Consider the following 26,928-nt stretch of genomic DNA (forward strand, 5'->3'; position numbering starts at 1 on the left):
GATTCTCTGGGAAGGAACAAAGACCTATTTCAGCACACCAGACAAGAAATAACTCATCCTGGGAGATATCACTCCAGCGCCTTGCAAACCTGCCTCGAGCTTTGTTAAGAGCCCCTGTTCTGTGGAGAAGAGAATCCATAAGTTTCTTCAGTCATGCTAGCTCCCACTGAAGTCATACATTTATGAATGGGTCCCAGAGCTTTATAAAAGCGGATACGTTTATGGCGACAATTTATTTGCTGTTCCACATAGCATCATACGTTTTCTGTGTGATTAAGACCAGGAGATTTAGCCGAGGAATCAATGTGCGAGAGAGCGGCTGCGTGCTCGTCTAACCAAGAAAGTATGTGAACAAGTTTTATGTCAACCTGTAAGACGGGAACGTCCACAGAATTCTCATTACGAAAATGCAGAAGAACGGGCAAGACTTGGTCACCGAGAATATTTAAATAAGTATGAGGATCGTACTCACATGGATGAGTGATGACATATAAAAGTACCTACGACCTCTATCCTACCTATCACATTTCCTTGTGCACCACGTGGGCGATCGTCGTTGCACAGAAACACATCCAGAAAATAAATTACTGGTGTGTCCACTGGCGCCTCTAAACACGATAGCTCATTTCTATCATTCTGTCATGTCTGCATGAAGACTCATGTTACTGCCCTGACTCCATAGAACCGATTCGCACACAGCCACCATTGCACTGCTAGACTTTGCAGGAAGACTCATATGACCACCTTCCATCAGCGCTTTTCTGAATACTCCATAAAAATAAGCGTTCTCTTAAGGTGATGTCAGCTATTTTTTCGGCTAGTTTATGAGAACGAATGGTAGCCACATCGACCACCTCTTGTAAGGTTAGGAAACAGATGAATCTTGTAGGACAGATTGGCACGTGTCTCAAGGAAGTGTTTCCGGACTTAGATAATAGGTTGTTTTTAACTTTATGGTCAGTACAAGCTACTGTAGAATGTGGGACTGTCTTTCTTAAACCTACTGAGAAGCCCCGTATCCTCTGCAACAAATGCATTCTTTGCAAATATGGGTATCGGATTTGGACTTAAAATTTATTATTAACAAACTTCGGCAGTTACACCAGCCAGCCTGAGTTGGTTTTTGGGCTGTTTCCCACGCTCTTGTAACCTAATAATGATATAGACTTCAAACTCAGCTTCAGAGAATACGATACACAAACAGGTAAAATACGAGAACACACATAACTTTCATTGCATAGGCTACATTGAAGACTATGGCATCAGCAAGGACGAAAAACCACAGAATTATATCTAATATATGAAAATAATTAGTTGTTTACAGGTTGTGACATAGCGATCCAGCAAATATTTGCTATATTTTATGTTCAGTCTTGGATTGGTCGGTAAATGAGCAGCTTCAGACCTGAGTAGAAACGTGTTGCATTACACGATTCACACCATTACAGGTGATGGCGCAGTCAAAACCATTAACCAGTTCGACTTCCCCGAACAAATAAAATTATGGTATATAAAGATCATCACTGAAGCGTACATACTACACATGAAGACAAACTGACTTACACTGATAACCTGATTACAAATAAACATTGCGATTCAAGACTGAAATTATAATGAAGCTATTATTTGTTTGCCCCTGTTGCATGCTTTCCTGTATCACTGGGTGCGCACCGGCTAAGGTTTGTGAGGGTCGGATGGGGGAGGGGAGTAGGAACCTACCAGCCATTAATGTGAGAAGTGAAAAAGGGAGACATAGGAGATTAACTCAAGAGCTTCTGGAGGAATTTAAATCGAACGTTGTCTATGTATGACTCATTATCTGAACAAAATTATTATGGGGGTAATATACCCCAAGTACTTGTACTGGTTGGAGTGTGGTGAGATGAATGACATTTAAAACTATTCGATAACGACCGATATTAGAACCAGTTTCATAATTATCTTGATAACTGCACCTACTGTTGAGAGTCATGATGACGCTTCACCCCTAGAGTTTGAGCGGGGAGGGGACGGGGCAGGGTGCAAAGACGGTGAAGTATCAGCATATCTCCCTAACGCTTGAAGTAATTCCCACTAAAACAGGCACGTACAGTACATGCTCTCTGGAAAAATTCACACGTCTAGCACCATTACGGCTGAGAGTTGAGGGTGAAAAGCTGACACAGAAGCGTTACTCAGGAACGACTGGAGCGGTTTCAAATCAACGTTGAATATACGTGACTCGTTATTTGTATGCATAACTCATTGTTTGACATTAAGGACTGATACGTAGAACCGTTTAAATAAGACCTGTTGCTATTTCATCCCTCTAATTAAGTATTTTGGAGTACTTTAAAAATATTAAGTGTTGTTCAACGCATCAACACATCGTGATACGTGCACTGCACTGAGCGAATAACTTTTGAAGCCTGTTTCGGAGCCAAAGGCCATGCCATATAGGTGAATACCATAGAGACATTTTATGCCCTATCTAAAGTCGAATGATGGAGAACCTCGGAGAACTAGACACTTGATTGCGACAGGTCTTTCTCGAAGCGACAAACACCGTACTGGCAATTTCCTCGCAGTTCAGATGAAAGTGCAGAACGAAATTCGTAAGACACACGAATTAAATTCGAGGGCTTATTGATATCTCATGTAAATTTACGTGATATAATGGAATATTTTTGTTGACCCTTCATAGTTGATAAGCCTGATTATTCCAAGGATAGTATAGATAATTTAATAAATTTGCAGCGAACAGTTCATTATTCAAAGCCGTCTGAATTCGTCAGTGTGTCGTCTGAGATTGAAAATACAGGAAACCAAGTCTTTTGCTGCTATTAAACACTTTCATTTGAAGCATTAGACTGTCGCAGAAATTAAAATACAATTGGTTGAAATTCACGCGGACTCTGCACTTTTAAGTGAAGACCATTATTTCTTTGATTAATGAATTTAAATTTGGTCGGTCTAGCACCAAAGGCGAGGAGGGCTCCGGCCGTCCGAGTGAGGTCACCACAAAGGAAACCACCGCTAGAATTGATGTTACGGTAATGCTAGACCACTGAACAATAATTCGTGAGCTTTCTGAGATTGTGGGCGTCTCAGCTGAGTGAGTGCGTAATATCCAGGTGGGAGAATTGGCTATGAAGGAGCTGTGTACGAAGTGGGTACCGCGATTGCTTACAGTCGACTAAAAGCTCATGCCACTCAGTTTTTTAACGCTATGTCGGCCGATGTTTAATCTCAATCCGCAAGACTTTTCCGACAATCTGGAACTGTTGAAGAAATCTGGATCTATCCTTGCACACCAAAGTCGAAACGGCAGCTAAAACCATGGATGAAGACTGCTAGTAAGGTGATGACCCTTGTTACTTTACGATTACCAAGGAATATTCTTCATAAATCACTTGGGAAAGAGCAGAGTCGTAACTGGACCAATTATGCTTAATGGTGCATCGTCTGAATCTTACGTTGGCTGAAAGATCGAAGTTGGCACGTAAAATGTCCTCTTTCACCACGATAGTGCACCATCCCACACATCAGCGACAACTATAACGAAAATGCATGATTTAGGCTTTGAATTGGTTCCTTATCGACCCTTTTCACTAGACTTAGCACCAGGTTGCTCTTTTTTTTTTTTACCAGACTTATCAGACAACTATCGTATGTCTACAAATAAGTGTGAAATATGTTAAATGTATGTGTGCTATAGCTAGATGTGACGTATGTGTAATATACGTGCACACGCGTGAAGCTGCTGGCAGTGACCTTTATTTTTTGCAGAAGATATAGAGACCAAAATATTATATACTCAAGCACTTAGATAAACTTTCTCAAATTTAATTTAATGCACAAAAAGTCGTAGTCTTTTATTTATTTTGTCCATGCAAATGTGTCTGGTTAGTATATGTGAAGCTAATTACATAGAAAATCGGTTTTTCAACGCATGCACTGCACAGCTTGTAATGAAATAAAATGTGGAAAAGCAGCGAAAAGGAAGCGAGTTGGTATAACACTGTCAGGACCCGAGTAATAAATGATGCGGGCAGGTGCGGCAAGCGGTACGTACTGATGACGCTGAGGTTGACCTTGGAGTTGCGGGTGGGCGAGCGCCGGAAGTCAACGCGGCAGCGGTAGGTGCCGGAGTCGGCGTCGCGCACGCTCTCCAGCGTGAGGCGGGCCGGCCGCTCCTGGAAGCGGAAGTAGGCGCGCCCCGCCAGCGTCGCCTCCTCAGACCAGTGCTTCGCCTGCTCCACCGGCTTACCGCGCGCGTCCACGCTGCACATCAACAACCAGTCTCCACCACCTACTTCTGCTCACTATTAATTGACCACATACTTACGAAATCACTATTTACACTGATAAGCCAAAAATTTACCAGCGGAGAAATGCCCCTATCGCTGCACAAAGAAAAAAAAATAAATGCGATTATATTCCAGTTTATTTAAAAGACTCTCACTGAAAAGTCGGGTACCACTACCTCATTCTACATTCCTCAGCACCTTTAAAAATTTTCCAAAGATTTTGGCATGCGATCATATTCGCCATTTTATTAACATACAACTCACCTCAAACTCCCACAACATCTTCCTAACTGTAACTCATTCACATCTGCTAGTCCATCGCTGTAAGTCGCTCATACTCATCCATTCCAAGGCACCCCTTCTCACTCACTCATACAGCCCAACTCACTGTTATTATTTGCCTGTGATTTACTGCCATTGTCTTCTGCGTCACAATCATCTCTCACTGCCACTGTTTCCCTATTGCTTTTCTAACGACATCTTCCTTCCTGCTGTCTCTTCTCAGTGTCACTATCTCTCTCTTCCTTGTGGTCACTGTCGTATAGTCTATCTCCACTTATCACCGTTTCTCACCCAGTATCTCTTTATTCCTCACCCCTGGCAATGTCTCCTTCACACTCCTAGCAGTGTTCTGGCACTGTCAACCACTTTCCACTGCCACAGTATCTGCCATTGTCTTCTTTGCTCTTTCAGTAACACAACTGCTGCCTAATTCCAGTGTTTATCACCTTTCTGCCTCTTTGTCACTGGCACTGTCTTTTTCTCTCTGAACACAAAAAAGCGTGACTATATTCGATTACCAGAATTTGAAGGGAAAATTTTGAAGTCGCTGACGAAGAATGAGACAGCGGCTCTCCCACTTATTCAGTCAGAGTGTTTTATACAGGAGCATATTTGCCTTTCTTGTGCTCCGCCTTCCTTTCCCTGCAGCAACAGGGCATGTAACTCATATGAACAGAAATGCATTGGATAGCCAAATTCTGAAATTGAAATAAAGCAAAATCTATTTTACACATCACACCGGATTATACGTTCAAATTATTATTGCATGTGTTACAATATTACAACAATGAGTTCCCAGGTGATAAAGATGAGACCTTACAGCATATTTCTGCGTGCTACGTCACTTGATAAACTACGTTTTAGCCTAACACCATATTTTAGTGCACAAATAGAGTAACTTTGAACCTCTGTACCTCGGAATTGGATAAAAATATGAACAAAGTTTTCAAGGTTATTCGAGCTCAAGATCTTAAGAACATATAACAATTTCAACCTCTTGCTATTCACAACCGTTTTGGAATTCTCGGCTGAGTTTTGGTTCCCTGGTGACGGAGAAAATGTAGTATAAAATCTTCTTTGGGGTTTACCGTCAAACCACCCACGAACTAATGATGTCTCTATTAGTCTCACCAAGCCCGCCGTAGTCCACACAAAATGCAAAAAGAACCAACCGCTTTCGTCCATTTGTGTAAGTAGGAAGATATGTATAATATTCGTGTTTTGTCCCGGCACTGTAGGACAGTGACACTAATGAGATGCTTCTATTGGGTATACAAATGGTTCCTAGCCCAAGGACTATCCAAAACATTGGAAAATACCTTTTTATCAGCAAGACAACCCGAGATATGCGCCAAGGATTATTCCGTTTTTATGAGCAACGTTTTTTAACTTACTAGGTACGCATGCTGTCGTATGCATACCGACTACCACTTATTAACAGCGCGTTGGTCTAAATTTGAAAAGCAATACAGCAGCGATTCTGCATGAGATACATTCGGTAACTCCTTGCAAAGTTCCCGACGTACTACATGCTGAAACTAAGTTGGCACTCGACGCAATTGCTGGTGGGAGCAACTATAATGGCATCTCCCATTCACAGTCACATCAGCCACCGCGTAGGGTGACAACTTAGTTTGTGCATATAGTATATGGCACTAGGTATCTACTCACAGGTTACGCAGTTCCGGTATTTTTCAGGTCAGTGGCTTGTGGGTGCGGAGATGGCGCTCGATAGCGTCCCAGATACGCTCCAGTATCTTCAGGTCAGGTGAATTTGGTGGTTAAATATCAACGTGAGTTGATTGCCATGCATATGAAAGTATTGCAAAACTATTTTAACCTTCTAAAAATAGCTGTTTGTATCTTGCTGGAAGATGCCAACGCGATGAAGTACGTACAGAGTGTCAATTATTCAACTATATCAAACAAAAGTAAATTAGTTACAAACTACGGCCTCCACAAACTTTATCACCATATAAACGTGACTACAGATATTCGGATTTAGGTTACAGCATGTTCGATCATTGACGATGATGTGGCGCTGACATGTAGAGAAATTCTGCAAGACCCGCCGAAGTTTCGGAACATCGATGCTGGCGATAACCTCCTGAACGGCTGCTTTGAGTTCGTCAATGGTTTTTGGTTTATTGCTGTACACGTTGCCTTTAACATATCCCCACAAAAGGGGGGTTGAGTATATTCAGATCAGGAGAATATGGCGGCTCATCGAGACCCGTGCCAGTGCCTCTGGGTAGTTCAGGCCCAGAATGCTGTCCTCAAAGAGACCCCCAGGACATCAAACATTCTCCTGCTTCGAGGGGATCGAGCTCCGTCTTGCATCTTGCCGAAATCAGAGTCACTTTGGACATTGGACAATTAGCGATCAGTAGTCACCGTGCCATCAAGGAATATCGCACCGGTTATTCCGTGACTGGACAGTGCACACCATGTAGTCACCCGTCACTTCATGAGGGCGAAATGCGGATTCACAGTCCTCCAAATGCACCGATTTTGCTTACTGAAGAATGCAACCGAATGAAAGTCGCAATCAAATCGACATGTGCCTGTTGATTCCATCATGCCCCAAAGTGCAGATTGAACGTCCTAACGCAAACCGTCAAGAAGATATCATGAATTATTTCATATAGTTCAATAATTGACACCCTGTATCAAACATGAATGTATGGTCGTGGTCGGCAATAAGGCTATGGTAGGTGTCATGTTTCCCTTGAATACTATCACAGGTCTTATGGAAGCCAGGTGAATGTCCCCCAAAAGTACAATACAGCCGCCACCGGCCTACCTCCGTGCTGCGGTATAATTTTCGAGCGGCCGCTCGTGTATGATAACGCATGCTGACACGACCATGTTTCTCGCGTAACAAGAATAGGGGTTTATCAAACGTGGCAACACAAAGCTTGATGATCCTTTGCGCGTAGCAGTCGTAATTTACGACGTCTTTTGGTCACCATGACAACATTAAGGGGTTGGCTGGTGCGTTACCACTTGCGTCTGCACCAGCTTTGTACTTGATCTGCAGATCTGCGACAGATCGCCAGCTATGCTGCTATGCAGAGCGGGAAGGACTCAGACTTCCACGTTCGTGAATGAGGCATGGGGGTCCAACAACTTCTCGCCTGTTTGCAAATTTTACAATTTTTCAACCACTTTCCATAGATGATCACTACAGAAGCACTCGAACAGTGGAGGAGTAGCGCTACTTCCTAAATGACCGTTGCCAGGTGCCGGTCACAACACTGTACCCTTTCGCAAAGTAGCCGTTATTTGTGAATTCTCCATTTACTGCCCGTGTTGTTACACAGTAATAGCCCCATTAGGCTCTGCTCCGATTAAAAACTTTTATTATAGTACGATGAGTCCTCATTCACGGCACTGATCGTAAAGTTTTGCGTTTTGGCTCATTAGTGCACAAAATTGGATCTGTGACAGTCTGTAACTTTAGTAGCAGAGTTAGACGATAGAGGACAATATTTGAATCTTTTAATATTATGAGATGATAAGTCCGTCTACACTCTTAAGGTTTCCCGTATTCAACTTATCCCTTTGAAACTCTGTCTTCTACTTTCACACAATCTTTTTCTGTCTGTACATCAGATCACGATAATTACCACTGCGACTCTAAGTGGTATGGATATTCATAACACCAAACAAATACCAAAGTCATTTATTCGGTCACAAAAAATATTTTTTCCACAAATTTTATATGGGTATAATGAGTGGACATAGGACAGCAAAACCATATTCAGTAGAATGTTACCAAGAAGTGTTATGAAGAAACAAGCAGTCTTGGTTGCAGTGTTAATTTTTTTTTTTTTTTGTTATTTTCCAATGACGTATTTCATCTTTATTTAGGTATCTTCGTAAACGCCTACAGAAGAAATACAGAATTTCATAAAAGTGCCGTGATCCCATTTATTGAAATTGGATTATCAAACATCAGTAGGTTCTTTTATATTGTCTTGGTAATCCAGTCTCATTATATGGGATCATGCCACTGTTATGAAATTTTGTATTTCTCCGTGAGGCAAATCCGAAGATACCTAAATAAAGATGAAACGCGTCATTGGGAAATTTTAACACTGCAACCAAGACTGATTGTTTCTTCATATCACACATACTGGTCGCTGTACCAAACCCGAAATGAACAGGGAAACTTTTACATCCATTTTAGAGGAAGTAATGCCTCAGAACAACCTGTTTACAGAACTCTCTAGAAGGGGATCTGTCTTGAGCTGATGGCGTGGAGCTATGCTAATGCTAAAATGGAGTACGCGTCGGTGTGGAGTATAATGACGTCTCGGGCTTACCTTGATACGGAGATGCGGTCCACATGCCGTTGTTGTTGTTGTGCAGTTCCTGACTGGAATATGCTGTGTCCTTGAGATCGCAAAGATAGAAGCACAGATACTGACGAATGTGAATGTGACTGACTGAATACATATCGCCGACAGCCGGCACTTAACTGAGAAAGCGCATATAGCTAATATAACCGACAGAGACGGAACAAACGCTCGTCGGCCTCGGTTCAAAACCTGCTGTGGACTGGCTTTCCCACAACATGAGATCGATGACTGACCTACCTGAGTAAGTAGGACACCGCAACTTCTTCCAAGAAACTGTGCAAGTGACAGCGGTGGCACCGTCGTGACACCATTCAGTATGAAAAAGGGGTGTAAACGCAAAGCCTAAATAGCGAGGGTACTCATTCTTTTGGCGAAGGTACTCATTCTTTTGCTTTTTAATATTCTTATTTCCTCGAATATAACGACGTTGGCAACAGCTTTGTAACCACTGTTAACTCAACATATGATGTGAAGAATGCTGAAGTACATGCTCTACTGATTTGGGAAAAATAGTTAGGTAAAAAATTCAGGGTGGTGTATAAATTCTTAGAAATTTTGTTTGACGTGTTGTCAAGCAGCTAGTTTACAGTACCTTTACTAATCGTCATTTGTATTTGAGATCGTCGAGTTGTTCTTACGATGACGTACTGATTCTAGCATACTTGACTGATATGAGGAATTCTGTTGAAGCGTGACATAGTAGCATCAAACGGAAAAAGTCCAACGATGATGACCTTTTGCTTTTTATGGATTTGATAGATGAGTGAAGGCAGCGGATAGAACTGGAAACATATGTGCCGTATATGGAGTGTGTGCATCGAAGAAATTACTCCAAAAATACTTTCCTCATTTCGTATAAGACTTACAAGTATTATTCGCCATAATCAAGGTGATCAGCAGGTTTTGGTGAATAACGTTTTATCTGTATAGCACTATGGTCCGCGTACGTGATTGTTGGCAAATGTGATGAACTGCGACCGTTTAACCTTCGTGAGGCAGTTTCATTCAGTTGAAAATATTGCGGAATAAAAGAATGGAAGGGAGATTATAGTTAAAAATTCCATCCATGATGAGATCATTAGAGACGTAGAAGAATTGGTAAGGATGAAGAAGAAAATCAGCTGTGATCTTCCGAAGGAAAGAATACGAAAATTTCTTTAATCAATTTAAAAAGGTCACAGGAAATTTGAATCAGGATGTCCAGACGGGGATTTGAAAAAACTATATGCTACATTCATAAAATAATGACTGAGCCCTAACAAAACACTCTGAAACAGAAGTCAGTGTGTAATGTTATGCATCGGGTAGCTCAAAGAAGGTGTTTTGTGTTACTAACTCCACCCCACATGTGTGTCTACAGTAGCTGTCATCTGTTGCCAGAACTAAGACCCCTTGCTGTCTCAATGTAAGAAAAGCAACCAAGAAATCTGAGCCAAGTAATCCTGCTATACGAGAACGCGCAATGTCATTCTGCTGACTTCCCAAAATCACTCCAGGAAAATGCTAGGATGGTTTCCTTGCAAGGGCAAGGCAGATTTCCTTCCCCATCCTTGAAATAAACCGACCCTGGACTCCGTCTCTAATCACCTCGTTTTCGATGGGACGGTAAACCCTAAACGTCCTTCCTTCTTCTTTTATGAGCCTCATTGGGAATCCATCCCAACCGAACGTTTCCACTTTGTCGGTCTTTACAGATCGGCTACCTCGATAATTTCTTTGTGGAAGAATATAAGCTTTAAACTTATATTGAAGACGTATATCTCACCGAATCAGTAGCTTTCGTCTGGCATGGAATTCAAAAACTGCCGGAGCACGGTGTGACTGCTATAGATAATATGAGAGTACATATTGTTGATTAGAAATAACTTTGTCATCTTCATCTACTTTGTTCAGTTAACCAACTAAAAAATGAATTATCTTCAGATCAGTAGAAATACCAAAGGATCTTCGCTGGACTCGAGGTACATACCTTTTCTGGGCCAATAGCAAATCAACACTGGGATCACGAGTGTATGGTGAACAATACCGATGCTAACAAGGGAACCTCCCCATCGCACCCCCTCCGATTTAGTTATAAATTGACACAGTGGATAGGCCTTGAAAAACTGAACACAGATCAATCGAGAAAACAGGAAGAAGTTGTGTGGAACTATGAAAAAATAAGCAAAATATACAAACTGAGTAGTCCATGTGTAAGATAAGCAACGTAAAGGACAACGATAGCTGACGAGCGGTGTGGTCTCGTGGTTAGAGTGAACACCTGCGGAACGAAAGGTCGTTGGTTCGAGTCCTTCCTCGAGTGAAAATTTTACTTTCTTTATTTTCGCAAAGTTACGATCTGTCCGTTCATTCATTGACGTCTCTGTTCACTGTAATAAGTTTAGTGTCTGTGTTTTGCGACCGCACCGCAAAACCGTGCGATTAGTAGACGAAAGGACGTGCCTCTCCAATAGGAACCGAAAACATTTGATCGCAAGGTCATAGGTCAACCGATTCCTCCACAGGAAAACACGTCTGATATATTCTATACGACACTGGTGTCGGCATGTGCGTCACATGACAGGAATATGTTGTCGACCCACCTAACTTGTACACTTGGCGAATGGGTAAAAAGATTCTTCTACCTTGCCCGATTTTGGTTTTCTTGTGTATGTGATAATCACTCCAAAAAAGTGATGAAAACATAAGAGTTTGTCACATAAACTGCGTCAAATGAATGCAACAGTTTCAGAGTCGCACAGTTTTCCCTGTGCTCTGTCAAAACATGTTTTTTACGTTTTCAAATCTGAATATGTCCTGGAATTTTGGACAGCGAAGTTAATTATTTGTGAGTGGCTGAACTTTGATAATTATCTGAAAACAAAAAATTAAAATTACCACCTGAAAGAAGATTTGACCCAAGGACCTGTCGCTCCACAGCCGCTCACGCTAACCACGGGACCACGGCGCTCGTAATCTAGCACTGTCCTCGATGTTGCTTACGTTGCGCATGGACTACTCAGTTTGTATATTTCGCTTATTTTTTCACAGTTCCACACAACTTCTTCCTGTTTTCTCGATTGATCTGTGTTCAGTTTTTCAAGGCCTATCCCTGTGCCAACTTATAACTAAATCTGAGGGGGGTGCGATGGGGAGGTTCCCTTGTAAGTTATCTAAATTCTACGCATTTTGTGAACTAAGTTTTGAGGAAGCATTTTCATAAGTGGCTCCTTCGGCAGCAGCAGCTAAGAACTATAAGTTACTGTGGGTATTTGAAACTCCTCCCACACGTATCTCTCATTTCTTTACAAAATCAGTACACTTATGCACTAACCAGATTCCAAGCTCAGGTGTAATATAATGTACAGTAGACTGCTGCTTGCTGCCAAAAATCGCTGAATCTCAATATTATATACAATACAGAAAACAAAAGCAAAGTACTGTTGGATGTTACATACACTATGTGATCAAAAGTATCTGGACACCTGGCTGAAAATGACACAAGCTTGTCGCGCCCTCGATCGATAACGCCGGATCTCAATTGGTCTTGGCCCACTCTTAGCCTTGATGACAGCTTCCACTCTCGCAGGCACACGTTCAGTCGGGTGCTGGGTGGTTTCTTGGGGAATGGCAGCCCATTCTTCACAAAGTGCTGCACTGACGAGAGGTATCGTTGTCGGTCGGTGCGGCCTGGTACGAAGTCGGCGTTTCAAAACATCGCAAAGGTTTTCTATAGGTCAGGCCTCTGTGCAGGCCAGTCCATTACAGGGATGTTATTGTCGTGTAACCACGCGCCACACGCCGTGCGTTATGAACAGGTGCCCGATCACCATCTCCGAACTGCTCTTCAACAGTGGGAAGCCAGAAGTTGCTTAGAACATCATTGTAGGTCTGTGCTGTGACAGTGCCACACAAAACAACAAGGGGTGCAAGCCCCATCTATGAAAAACACGACCACACCGTAACACCACCCCCTTCGAATTTTACTGTTGACACTACACACGCTGGCAGATGGCATTCACCGTGCAGTCGCCATACCCACATCCTGCCGTAGGATCGCCAGATTGTGTACCGTGATTCGGCACTACGCACAACGTTTTTCCACTGTTCAATTGTCCAATATTCACGCTCCTTACACTAAGCTGGGCGTCGTTTGGCATTTACTGGCGTGATGTGTGATTTATGAGCAGCCGCTCGACCATGAAATCCAAGTTTTCTCACCTCCAGCCTAACTGTCATAGTAGTGGCAGCAGATCCTGATGCAGTATGTAATTCCTGTATGATGGTCTGGATAGATTTCTGCCCATTACAAGTGGTTCAAGTGGCTCTGAGCACTATGGGACTTAACTTCTGAGGGTATCAGTACCCTAGAACTTAGAACGACTTAAACATAACTAACCTATCCATGCCCGAGGCAGGATTCGAACCTGCGACTGTAGTGGTCGCGCGGTTCCAGACTGTAGCGCCTAGATCCGCTCGGCCACCCCGGCCGGCCCCTTGCCTATTACACATTACGACGCTCTTCAACTGTAAGCGGTCTCTGACAGTCAACAGACGAGGTCTGCCTATACGCTTTTATGCTGTACGTGTCTCTTCATGTTTCAACTTCACTATCACATTTTGCATACAGACGTTTGACCCAAGTGACACCCTATCACATGACCACGTTCGAAGTCCGTGAGCACCGCGGTGCGCCCCATTCTGCTCTCTCATAATGTTCAATCACTACGGATGTCGCTTATTTGGAGTACCTGGCGGTTGGTGGCAGCACAATGGACCTAATATGATGAAGGTACGTTTTTGGGTTTTCCGGATACTTTTGATCACGTAGTGTAAGAAGAAACTGAAGTTAGGTACACTGAAGAATGACAGTCAATTTAAGGATGAGGGTAGAATGATAGAAAGTCCTCAGGGACTGTGGAGATTTGTAAATGGCTGTCTAGAAAAGAAGCTGTAACAAAATATTCTTAAAACACCTGTATCACCCTCACTGACTTACGCAGCGAGCACAGAGACGTTGTTCCCCGTGGAAAAGTTTGAAGTGAGGGAGACAATAAAGAAATTAAGTGAATAAGACGTCTGAAAGTATAAATTCTAGTCCATATTCTGAAGACATACACAGAAAACATAGCAACGCCATTAACTAATAAAATAAATGTGTGCTTTAGATGAGGTGTTTCCCTAGAATGCCTAAAGCACTTTCTACTTTCCTACTAAAGAAAAGTAGTGTGAAGTGCACTATAGTCTACAGGCCACTTTTACCACTGCCAGTGTTCTCAAAGATAAGAATCAATGCAAACTTTTTAACGAAGTCCAGTTTGATTCACAATGTGGGGGAAGTGAAGTATGGATCATTAGAGATTTCACAACGTTGTTCTTGAGGCTCTTAACAAAGATGACTATGTGAAAGACATATTCTTCGATTTGTCCATGGCTTTTTGACATTGCTGACCAAATAATACTACCAAAGAGTATAAAAGCACTAGGTATAAAGGGTGTCGCAGACGAATGGTTTCAATCTTATGTAGAAGGAAGAGATATTAAATACATCTGCTGATGATAAATTTTTAGTACACAATCGTCACACAAGATACATATAAACACATGTATTTTTAAGGTGAGAGTAAGGGTCTAGGTCCGATCTTAAAAGTATAAATGACTGACCAGACAGTATGAGACGTGAAGGAAAAGTTCTCTTTTGCTAATGGATGCAACATAATAGTAGCTGATGAAACAGAACTCTTATTAGAGAAAGCAAATGAAACTTTGAAAGATGTTTACGGTGGGTAGTATGTAATAAATTTAATATTGAACATAAGAAAATAAACAGTATGCACTTCAGCATAAAGGGAGAACACGACTCTGTCACGTTAACCATAGGTGATTAATTCATAGACGGTGGTACAAGCATATGATTCTTATTGAATGTCAGTTAACTTGGAATCAACACTCAAAGATGCTAGCAAAAAGAATGTCTCCTGCATGTTTTCCTCTCAGTGTTCTATCATTTGTTTGTAACAGGCAATGTCTTTTGGTGACAGAGTAATCTTACATACATTTTATCCATAGTTAATGGATTTTTTCTAAGATGCAAAACTTGAACAGAATTATTTAAATGCATAAAAGGCCACAAGAACAATAACTAGAAGTAGTAGTTGGCCTTATTGTAAAGAAATATTTAACAAACTGGTGTCCTTACTGCACCAAGGGTGTACATCTACCAGTCTGTTGTGTATCACAGGGAAAACATTACGAAGTATTTCACTAATAGTTCTACACGTAATCAGTTTGGACTTACATTTAAAATAGAGAAACAAATAGAAGCTGAGAAGAACATTTTCTATCACGGAAAATACTGAATAATAAATAGCCGAGAGAGATGAACATTATTTCTAAAATATGTCTGGCCAAAAAGGCCTAATATGTTCTTTATAAATAATGTTACTAAATAGTCAAATATTATATAGATGATTCATGTTAGTGATTAGTAATGAAAAGGGGATAACTACATAACTTTGCCACATTACAATACAGTAATGCTTTTGTAAGAAAATCATGTGTCAAGACCCCACAATACATGATAGTAATGTCTTGTCAATCTCCTGAGATCAACATCTCATTTATGATGGGGAGCTCCGAACTCAGTGGTTCAGGTGCGCTGAACGGGGGACGTGAGAAAGGGCATGGGAATGGTGACACGTTTACTGGCCGGGAGCCAGTTTTCCTAATGGTCAGGAGCTACGGCAAAGAATAAAAAGATACAACGGCAAGTTTACGCTTCCCGAATCATCCGTGGGGGCCTTTGATGTGTACAGCGATGAAGAGTAAAACCGAGTGTATATCAAAGAACATTGTAGTCTAGGGACCATCCGTATCGGGCTCTGAGGTTAAGACTAGGAAGTTAGCTTTGTCAGGCCATCCTGTTATTGGTTTTCAGTGGGTTTGGTACGGGACTTCAGCAAATGGCAGGATGGTTCCTTCATTTAGGCCACGGCCAACTACCTTTGCTACCCTCTTAAAGCATACTCATGTATTTTATGTGTATATATACTTTTGGCCAATTTACTTTCAGTGCGCTAGAATGACAAATCCCATATCACTGAAAGAAGATCCCTGGAGAATGAATGAATAAATGAATTAAATACAACGTATCATGTTAACCTTAAGACGAGGCACGATGTATGCAAATCACGAGCAAGTCCTAAATCTCACTTTGCTCTTGAGAACATACACTTTTTTCCAGATAACAGTGCTTAACAACTTTTGTCTAACTGAAACATATGGGGTCGAACAACTAAAGCAAAACGTGAACGACCAAGGTGATCTCAAAGCTGACATCAGCATTAACGAACTTTAAGAAGCCACTAATACGCTGATAAATGTTCAGGAAATAATCTCAAAGAAAGAAATGAAATACTTCGCGGACAAATTGGAATTCATTGCCTTCACAAGTTTATTTATTATTTTAGGGTTCCGTGCCTCAATCTGCAAAAACCGAACTGCTATAGGACTTCTTTGTTGTCCATATGTATGTCTGTTCGTCCGAGTGTTAAGAATCCCTTATCTCAGGAACGTGCTCGTGTATTCCGTTCAAATTCATGTCACATATTAAGGTCAAATGCACTGCAGGCAATACTGCTTGTGTCTTCATATCATATATATTGGTTGCTGTATCAACTGTGAAATTTATACAAGTTTATGTACATAATAAGGTCAAAGGATATGGCTATTTATGCCAAATATTTTTGATAGTCGAAAATTCACTTATAGAAATGATAGGGTTCTTCTCTTTGAGCTTGAACCATGAATATTGACGAAGCAAAGTTGCAAAGTAAAGTTAAAGAAAATTCTTGAAAAATATTAATTTATAATTACGTAACACTAAGAAATATTTTTTTCTGTTTATCATGTGTCTCTCAGTTCCTTCGTCTTTCACGTCCCCCTTTTCACTGAAAAAATGTATAGAATATGTGAAGATACCTGTATGTAGTCCCTTGGAGGTATAAAGATTTTTAAGCTTCTAAGTCAATACAATCAAAAGATTCGACCACTAATTTTACATGTATTGATATTCGGAAACGCACTCATTGATCTAAATTCATGAAATTTGCCAAGACACAGTTTTACACTACAAAAAGAAAAACGAAAATCGTTACTTTTTAGTTATATCACACGAAAAGAATATTTTACTATCATTTTTTAATCCATCAGTTTGTCTGTCTGTCTGTACATCGGTTAAGAGCCCTTTTTCTCTGGAACACGTGGCGTATCGAGTCAAAATTTATGATACACACTAAAGTATATTATCCATTCGTGGTATAAAATATTTAAGTTTCAAAGTCAGTTCAATCAAATGATTCTGCTGTTTATGACACATATTTTGAAACTCCGAAACTTACATTTCAAAACCTCACAGTACATCCCATTGACCTAGAATCACGAAATTCTGCAAGGTGCAAGATTTCACGGAACAGGTAAAGAAAAAAATTCGAAATTCATTAATCTGCACTCATGTAACACGAACAAATATTTTTTGTCATTTTTTTATCCGTCTGTTTATCTTTCCGTCTGCTGAGACCCCTTTATCTCGTGAACATGTTGGCGCATCAAACTCAAATATATTTCACTTACTAAGGTCTATAGTCGTCTAGCAGTGTGAAAACTTCAAGTTTCTAAGACGATGCGATCAAAACATTCGGAGATTTATGTGACGTATTTTGATACTAGCAACTCACTCATCAAAAGCCATAGGATATTTCCCCTTGATGTAAAATCATGAAATGTGGCAAGAAGCAAGCTATAAGTAATGCAAAAAAACTCCGAAAATTGTTAAATTTTAATTGTACAAGTATCACATAAATAAAAACTTTTGCTATTAGAACATACACTGCATTCATCATCCGTCGAAGACATAAAAGACGAACATTACCGGATGCAAACACAAAATGAAAGCTGTCCCGGGACCAGTATCTTGCCAGAATCTATATCAGAAAAAGGGAAAAACCGCTGCGATTCTCGACTCTCTGGCTGCATGAAATATATGTGAATACATGCACAATTAATTTGCGTGAAATCTTCAAGTCCTATTCGCGCTAGCGAATTTGGGTAATTGACAAACATAACAATGATATGTCTCAGTGATAGCCCCCTAGAAAACTTCTTGGAGACTTGCTTTCACAGATGGAAGTCACTGTCGCGAGCGTCGACGGACGCCAAATGGGTCGGAGTATGTAGTCTCACTACAGCATAGTGTGAGGGGTATACAGGTGCTGCCTGTCCACGTTGTAAAACTTCCACAATCTTTTGACAGTGCAGCATACTGATAGATCTCAGCAGCAGTTCGCTTTGATATTGCGCTAGTATTGCAGCCTGTAATAAGATAACCTGTATCTTACGAGTATGAATTTTGCATGTAAATAACGATTCTATTAAGCACTTTGCGTCATAATTAATAAATCTGCATGACGAACGACACAGCTGAATATTGTCTGCACTAGGATTTTGAGGTTACTCGGCTAACGGCAAAATACCACGCAAGTTGAGTTTCTAAACAACAATTCTTGTAGTCGGCATCGCATTGCTTGAGCTTATTTGGGTAACGTAAGTGTTAATTTTTGGTCTGTAAATAAGACAACAATAATGACAACAGAGTTTATTGATATAACAAACATGCTAAATCTGTTGATGTTTACGAAATATATCGGATAGTCCGTTATCAACAGATATGAAAGCTGCTTTTCAGGTTCTATATGCCACTATTAGTTAACAGGTCAGCCCATTGCAGTCACTCTTCCATTCTTCGGAGTTTTTCGGACCAGTAGTTGTTTGAATGAACAGTAGTTGCAATCTGATTCATGTGCACTGTACATGTCCATGTGCCGTCATAAAACACTGACTGAGGGCAGGTTGGTGTCGATATCCTATTATACACATTTCAAAAGTAATCTTGGCAAATCTCTTATACTGTATCACAGAACAGATATACGGAGCCTGTTGGTGCATTACGGTTCCACTCTCATTACTAAAATATGGCGATATACCTGTGATGATTGTTATCAAAAAACAAATAAACTGTACCAATATACGGATTAAAATTCTATATCCTTTACTAAAATTCTGCTACTATCATCTGTCGAAAAAAGATGGCAATAAATATGCTGTCCCATAATTTTTAGCACCAACGTGTCTACAGCATCTGATACGTTTGCGTTTGATTTTAACCTTAGTTAATACCCTCCAAACTGTCCCAATGGTATAATGCAAAATTTCAGAGTCATTTCCGTCTGTCCGTCTTATGAAAAAACTGTCGAAAGCTGCAATTCTGGCCGCCATCAGTATTTTACAGTGCTAGACAAATATCTGTCGTTAGCATAGAAATGACTCGTTCCTAAAACTTTAAGTAAGAGATTTCATCTTTACAAGTTCTCGTAACATAATTATATTTTAATTACAATATTACGCAAATAAAAATTTAATAACGGACTTAATTTAATTAATGGTTATTTGCTTATAGTTACACTGTTTCTGCACTGTTGTAGACATGCAGATAAAAATAGTTACCAGATAAAATCAATGTAAAACCCAATAGCGAGTATTATAAGTGGATCGAATGAAGTCTGTCCTCAAAGCTGATTTCCTGTAGCCCACAGGGCCACAAGCTGAAGGTAGCAGGAATCAGGTTTCGACAGGCATGTAAACAAATCTTTCTACTACTGGAATGGCGGAGACTTGTAAACCTGCTTACGTCTGGGAGTAGATCTCAATTATCTTTCTGACCTCATCAGATATTTCCTCTAAATTTGGGTAAATGTTCTGAAGAGTTCTTGTAATGGGTTACAAAATTATATGTATCCACTACCAGTAGGTGATTTTGCTCCTAAATTTCTCTGTTTGTGAGCAGTCTGTCATTCATTCTGCCTTAGCTGCTGCTACAGTATTGATATAGTATTGACAAAATATTTACAGCATCGGAATCTATATATCTGTATGATATTACCGTCGTTTGCTGAAGCGAATTCAACTTAAGCCATAGAGCGGAATATAGTTGGAAAAATCAAATGTTTTCCCCATTCTCTAATGCAACTGAAAACGAGCAGAACGAGATTCAGTAAGACAGTTTTCAGAAAACGTCATTCGATATTCCAGTTTTTGATAAGACTGAAGAAGTAATTTCTGATATTCGTCAACTGATTTATGGAACGGTGCCAGACTGCATTAAATATTGTTCTATTAGTATTATTGCTGTTGTCATTTATTCATTCTTAGGAGATTTTCTGTCTCTTTTTTTCACTACTTTATGAATGGCAGTGTTAGAAGGATAGAAATATTGGAAATGCTTCACATGTAGTGGCAACATTTGCTTAATTGTTCATTTAATCTTATGAGTAACAGGAGGACACCCAGTCATAAAACCTGATAGCATTAAACCAGTAATGTACGATGAATCTTGAATCATGTCTGATAATGTGTCACTGTGACACCAAAGAAGTTCACACACAAACAATTACCCAACAACTAAGTGAGTAATACCTGCTACTACCGCCACGAAAAACGCTCGAGATGAGCGATGCGGACCACGAACCGCGGTGCCCTCAAAATTATCATATGTCAATCTATAGGGTGACCATAGGGTTCGAAATAGTAGTCAGAGCCAAAAACGGAAACGGTAAGAGCTATACAGTGTTAAGCTTTCACGACACTTAAACAAGGGTGCGTAGTCCGACAAATCAATAAAACTACGGGTCCAAAGGTTTTTCCAATAGTTTGCGAACTTCTCGTCGCTTAAAATGAAGTCTTGAATCACTCCAACTCGAGGCCTAGGAGAAATTCTCGTCAGCAAGAAATGCATCTGGCAGGGATACCAAATCCCTCTATCCTTTAACAGGCACTTAGGGCTGAAAATACCCAGGCTTACACGAGAGTCTCCTTGGCAAGTGTCGAGGAGTGACAGAGATCCCCTCGAGCTGTTCGCCCGTGGGGCTCAGCAGTGGGATGTCATGGGCGACTATTGGTGAGGCTATAGCTAATGCTCCATAATATACCTATAGTCGTTACCCGCTGAAGACTGGGTTGGGGAGGGGGGGTTGAGGCACATGTGCTGGCTATGGACATCAGATTCTTTTGGTCAAACAGACCTATTGGGTAGGTGAAGGCATGCATTATTAGCGAGTGACGCACGGAAGTTGGGAACGTTTGCGGATGTCACTGGTACCTGGGAGCGATGGGTGGTTGGTTCCTCACGTATGTGTTCTTGTCTGCTAGTTGTCTAATATGTAAGACCCACTGTTTAGTTTGTGTACTGGTTTATATGGTGTATCAGACACTGCTGACCAGTTGCAACTACAAGTTGATTATAATCAAAGTTAAACTTTCAAATTGCTGTAGAAATAACACAAGTGGTCAGAATGACGTCAAATTGCAACGGAATATTATCGGAGAATGGGAAAACGTATGGTGGACGAAAAATGAAAAGTTACAAAATGTAGTAATGGATGGCGCTGTGAGAACAATAATTTAATAGTGGTCGAATACAAATGACAAATGGAACATACAACAATGCCTAAGGTGTACATTTGACGCTAAACAAGCTGTACTGCACAGTGTGCACAGCTGTGCAGATGTCATATTGTTAGTTACGTAAGCCCATCCACCACGGCAACATCATGTCATACTGGATGTGAAAAATCGGTGTTTTACTGCCCTGAGGCCAGAAACCGCGTAAAAAGCGTCAATCAAAATTAAATCGGATTATTAATTTCCGTGTGACTAGCGCTAAACATGTTCAATATGATATCTACCGTTCTCTGCAACGAGATGAAATTGAGAAACAGCATGTTCTACAAGTAATCGAAGTGTTTCAGGGGTCATGTTCAGAATGTGTTGCTCAATGCGTGCCTTCAATGTACCTAAGTTTGCAATCGGAGCACAGAACACAACAACTTTTAGAAAGTCCCACAGCCAGAAGTCACACGGATTAAAATCAGGTGATCGGGGCAGCCAAACAATAGGGAAATGGCGGCTGATAATTCTAGCACTTCCGAGTGGCGCTTGAGAAGGTGCTTAACTGGATTTGCAATGTGCGGCGGTGCACCATGTTGCAGAAAAGTGAGCCCTTCCACACACCCACGCTGTTGTACAGCTGGAATGACGTGGTTGCGCAGAAGGCACTCATAGCGCTTACCAGTGACGGTAGAGGTAACAGGACCGGAAGCACCTGTCTCTTCGAAAAAATATGATCAACGATGCCGTAAAACTGCACCTGGACTGTGCGGCTGATCCCGGCGGAGGTTCGAGTCCTCCCTCGGGCATGGGTGTGTGTGTTTGTCCTTAGGATAACTTAGGTTAAGTAGTGTGTAAGCTTAGGGGCTGATGACCTTAGCAGTTAATTCCCATAAGATTTCACACAAATCTGATTTGGAAACCGCACCACAAAGTGATTTTTTCACGATGACGTGGTACTAGGAAGAAAATAGTGCACATGGATAATTTTGAATGGATAGCAAAGAAGGATGATTCATAGTATTTTACGCACCGTGCTCATGTTTATGTCCAATGTTCGGGCAATTCTCCGTGCATTACACGTTTGCACACCACCACTCTTCTCTTCCTCCATTGCTGTGCCACTGCTTCCTCTGACGTCGAATCAATTAGATTCCTCCCTCTACCAGGTTTGCACACCAAAAGAACCCCTCATTCGGAATTTGCGAATCATTTTCCCCAGACCGTCGGGAGACATCGGACCAACGCCTTTTTTCAAACCCTTCAGTGTCCAGAACTTCTGCAGAGCGACGTGTGCATAGTGATCATTCTTGCAATACAGCTTTACAAGCAGAGCACGATCCGCCATTGAGACAGTCATGGCGAACGTCGCAGTCGCGAAAGGAGGAAATGCCGTGTACCCAGCGTGTTCATACCAACTTCAATGGGTTGTGCGCATGGCATGTCTTTTCATTTATGTATTCTGATGCATACAGTGCCATCTATTGATCTGTTTTCATTTTTTTCTTTTGGCCTACGTTTTGCCCCTTCTCCGATAATATTCCGTTGCAATTTGACCTCATTCTGACCATTGGTTTTATTTCTACAGCGTTTTGAATGTTTAACTTTAATTATAATCGCCCCGTATATGAATTTGATGCCTCTTGTAAGCCTTGCGTCCGTCATCGTATCCGCTCGAACGTGAATGCCGAAACGGAGGATCTTTGCTGATACCATGGAATGATCCTCGTGACAGGGGAGTGGGCACTAGGGCGAAGAGACAGCATCACTCATGGGCATGAGACACCTAAGCCGGTGACCGTTCTCTCGTTCGGAGCAATATTAACGTCCAGATCTACTGTTCGACCACTGCGTTTGACGCACGATGGAATAGTGTGGTGGTCAGGTGATGAATTCAGTTTTGGCGTCAGAATGATTCAGATTCCTCTGACACAAACTGGCGACCTTTGCCTGCCACCTGAATGAGCGATAGTCCCCCAGTAGCAAAAATGGCTATAACCCTGTTTCTAGAATGCAACATCAAGGAAGATAATATAGCAATATATGGAAATTGAGACAAGGGATCTGTCACCACAGCCACATGACAAGAATGGGCTGGCGAAGTGCACGTGCACCTTGTCTTATGGCAACTCTGCCAAGACCGTGGAGAATCGGCCAAAGGTCAACTCTGGGCGGTTAATGCTGATGGTGGATGACGCTGGAGTTATCGTCCGGTGATGTCCCGTATGTGCTTGATTAGAGACAGATCTGTGATCAATTAGGCCAGGGATGTCGACACTCTGTACAGAGTATTGGGTTACAGGAACGGTATGAAGGCGAACGGTATACCATTGGAAAACACCTCCTGTAGTGCTGTTCACGTGTGGTAGCACGTAAGGGTGAATCACCGGATTGACGTACAAATTTGCAGAGTGCGTAGATAACCACGGGAGTCCTCCTGCTATAATACGAAATCGCATCCTATATCATAACTCCAGGTGAAGATCCATCCAGCTTTAATTACCGAACACAACAGACCAACACCCTGTCATCTCTTGCTTATACCAGTGAAGTCGCAAATGGAATGTTTGGGGTCAGTGGAATACACGCAACTGTGCGTTTGGCTCGGAACTGTCCTCGAAGCAAGCGGTTGGTAACAGTTCGCTCTGTCGCTTTGGTTCCAACTGCTGCTCAGACTGATGCTTCAGATCCAATACGATGCGTCAAAGCTATACGCCGAACACGATGATCCTCCCTCTGGGTAGAGCTACGTGGAAGACCGGGGCTCGGACGTCTCGCAACCGTTCATTGCCGTGACCATCGCTACCACCAATCATATACAGTGGCCACATCCCTGCCAAGTCTCTCCGCAGTATTGCACAAAGAGTATCCAGATTCTCGTTACGGTGTTACACGACCTCGCCCAAAGTCAGTGAGGTGTTTTTGATAGCCTCTTTGTTGCTTGAAAGGCATTGCTGACTAACATCAACTCACCACGTCCAGTCTCAAAGGCTACTAACGCTCACCTCAGTTACAGCAGCATTTACAGCAAACATGATTTGCATTCTCATAGTGGCGCTACTAGCGCGAAATGTGAAATACACCATGACGCAAAACACCCCTACCAGCCTTTGTTTATGTCACACAACTCGTTCTTGCTGTTGTGAATTTTTTTAGCGTCAGTGTAGTTGACGAGGCAGTCTACGTCTTTCATAATTTGCCCAAGACTGCGTTTCTTCTCTTCAAATTCTTTACTTTCATAGAGATATGAACTAACTGCTTTCTGTGTGCTTACTGTATCAGTATTCAACTTTGTATTGAAATTCTCCGATATTTATATTTGTACCAGCAGTGTTTTATTTTGTGCATTAATGTTTTTGCGGGTCTCCATATTAATTTCCATCGTGATCAGTTACATGACGTCCTCCCTAATGAACAGTCACATGATCTCTGCTACAGTCTATTCTAATGCACTTGAAACTGAATTGCAGGCCTTCACAGAGTTAAGAAATCCTTAGATTAAGTTTCTGACATTCAGAATATGTATTAAAGTTATAGTAGTGTTGAAGGCCGTCCTTCCTGTGTTGCACATAATAGGTCAGGAGCAGACACGTTTCCCTACACTCACACGTTCGTCTTTTGCGGGTAAACAACTTTCGAACAGTACAGAAATACATAAACATCCTTTCGACGTTACTGGAAAGCGTCTTAATATGCTTTTTTGTAGGGGTGTCCCCTATTCGCCGCATAATACATAACACGTTATGGAGAAAAACGGCAATTTGTATATGATACACGCCACTAACCTGTAAATGGGCGACGTGACACCCTCCTTGTACCATATGACGAGGTGCACCCTGTCCCCTGCGAGCGGCGGCACGACGTCACAGGGTAGTTTAGCAACACCGCCCTCCACAGCTTGGACATCCGAGGCCATCACTGTAGAGGAATACCACATCAACAATCAAGAAGACGACTTTCCTTGTATACTTTACTACTTTATGTGTACCATTACAAATTGTGTCAATGTGTACCGAATATGTTCCTCGATAAAAAATATGAATGAAGGTTAGATAACGTAGTCCAACAAATATATCACGAATAAATTCAGTTCATTGATAGTTTGATGATCTCTAGTGCACACATGAAGCAGTCTAAATTTCACTTTTCGATCATAGAGATATTGCTAGACACACCATAGAATAACAGCTGCATATATTTGTTTCACTAGTGTACGAACAAATGATTTCAATGGAATTAAATTAGAATATAAAGTGTTTCAACTGATGCTGTACAAAATAAATTTTGCTGTTACATTCTGCAGCTTCTACAACTCATACACTACTGATGCAAATTGTATTTTACAGCAACCACATACAGGGGAAAAAAGTAACTGACGAAGTGTTGCTATTGAATTCATAACTAGTCAAATCGCTTGTTAAAAAGTGTCGCCAATCATAAAGTCATATCTCTCTACATGAACTGTGTCCATTTTTCATTGTTCGATCTGACGGAAGTCAATTTCAAAGTACGACTGGAAAGAATTATTTACTATTTGTTTGTGTGAGAGCAAATGAATTAGCTAAATTACATTTTTATTGTGACATACATAGCTTAAGAAGTATAAAGAGGGAAGATAAAGATGGAAGCGCCGAATGCACTTACTCCAAGTTCATTACATTAAAGGTGCTGCTATCGAGTAAGCACACATATCCCGCCTAAAATCGAGTTTATCAACGAAATATTCCTAATGTTTTTCCTAATCTTACGTTGGTTTTTTATTTTTTATTTAACATGAAACAGCGTATACAAACGAAGCCAATATAACTTCATAAACCGAAATTTATTTGGAAATTATCAGATATGAATTTTATTGGAGATACTTCGCTAGAGAACACGGTGGTGAAGGTTCTACTAGCATTCATTATTTTACAAATAGTGAACTCCCCTGCAAGATTCCTTCATTCGTTGCAACATAACCACGGATAAGTTACCAAGGGAATGTCAGAAACGAATTCTACAACATTCTTTTACCATTTCAGATAACAAAGTACCATTTGTAACAAGTATGGACGGGCCTTTTTCTCTTCACCAAAGCAGACGAAGTACATACTCCAGAATTCGAATCAAGAATAACTGCCAATATCAGTAACTTAAAAGTAGGTATCTTCAGAAGAGTGAAGCAAATCACTTTACAAAAGCAGGTCTTCCAGCCCAGATTGTATACCAGCTACGTTTGTTCGCAGAATACTGATGCAATAGCTCCATACTTAACATTCATATACAGTCGTTCGCTCGACGAATGATCCTTACCCAAGACTGGTAAGTTGCACTGGTCACACCAGTATTCAAGAAAGGCTACTGGAATTATACAGTACATTAGAGACCCTTATAATTAACCTCAATATGCAGAAATATTTTGGAACACATACTGTGCTCGAACATTCTGAATTACCTCCAAGAGAATTATTTATTGAGACATGGTCAACAGGGATGTAGAAAACATCGTTCTTGTGAAACACCAACAGCTCATTACT

The 26,928-nt window shown here is 41.2% G+C and overlaps 1 protein-coding gene across 1 annotated transcript in view; it reads right to left on the reverse strand.

Moving 5' to 3' along the window:
- The window catches only part of LOC124613623 (nephrin-like), a 441,549-nt gene that overhangs the window by 171,583 nt on the left and 243,038 nt on the right, over positions 1 to 26,928 (reverse strand). The window contains exons 2-3 of the mRNA XM_047142339.1: positions 25,198 to 25,330; positions 4,055 to 4,263 (exon numbers count right to left, since the gene is read on the reverse strand). Of these exons, the coding sequence (XP_046998295.1) occupies positions 4,055 to 4,263; positions 25,198 to 25,330 (342 nt within the window). The remainder of the gene's footprint in view (positions 1 to 4,054; positions 4,264 to 25,197; positions 25,331 to 26,928) is intronic.

Source organism: Schistocerca americana, chromosome 4 (assembly GCF_021461395.2).
Source record: "Schistocerca americana isolate TAMUIC-IGC-003095 chromosome 4, iqSchAmer2.1, whole genome shotgun sequence".
Lineage (NCBI taxonomy): Eukaryota > Metazoa > Arthropoda > Insecta > Orthoptera > Acrididae > Schistocerca > Schistocerca americana.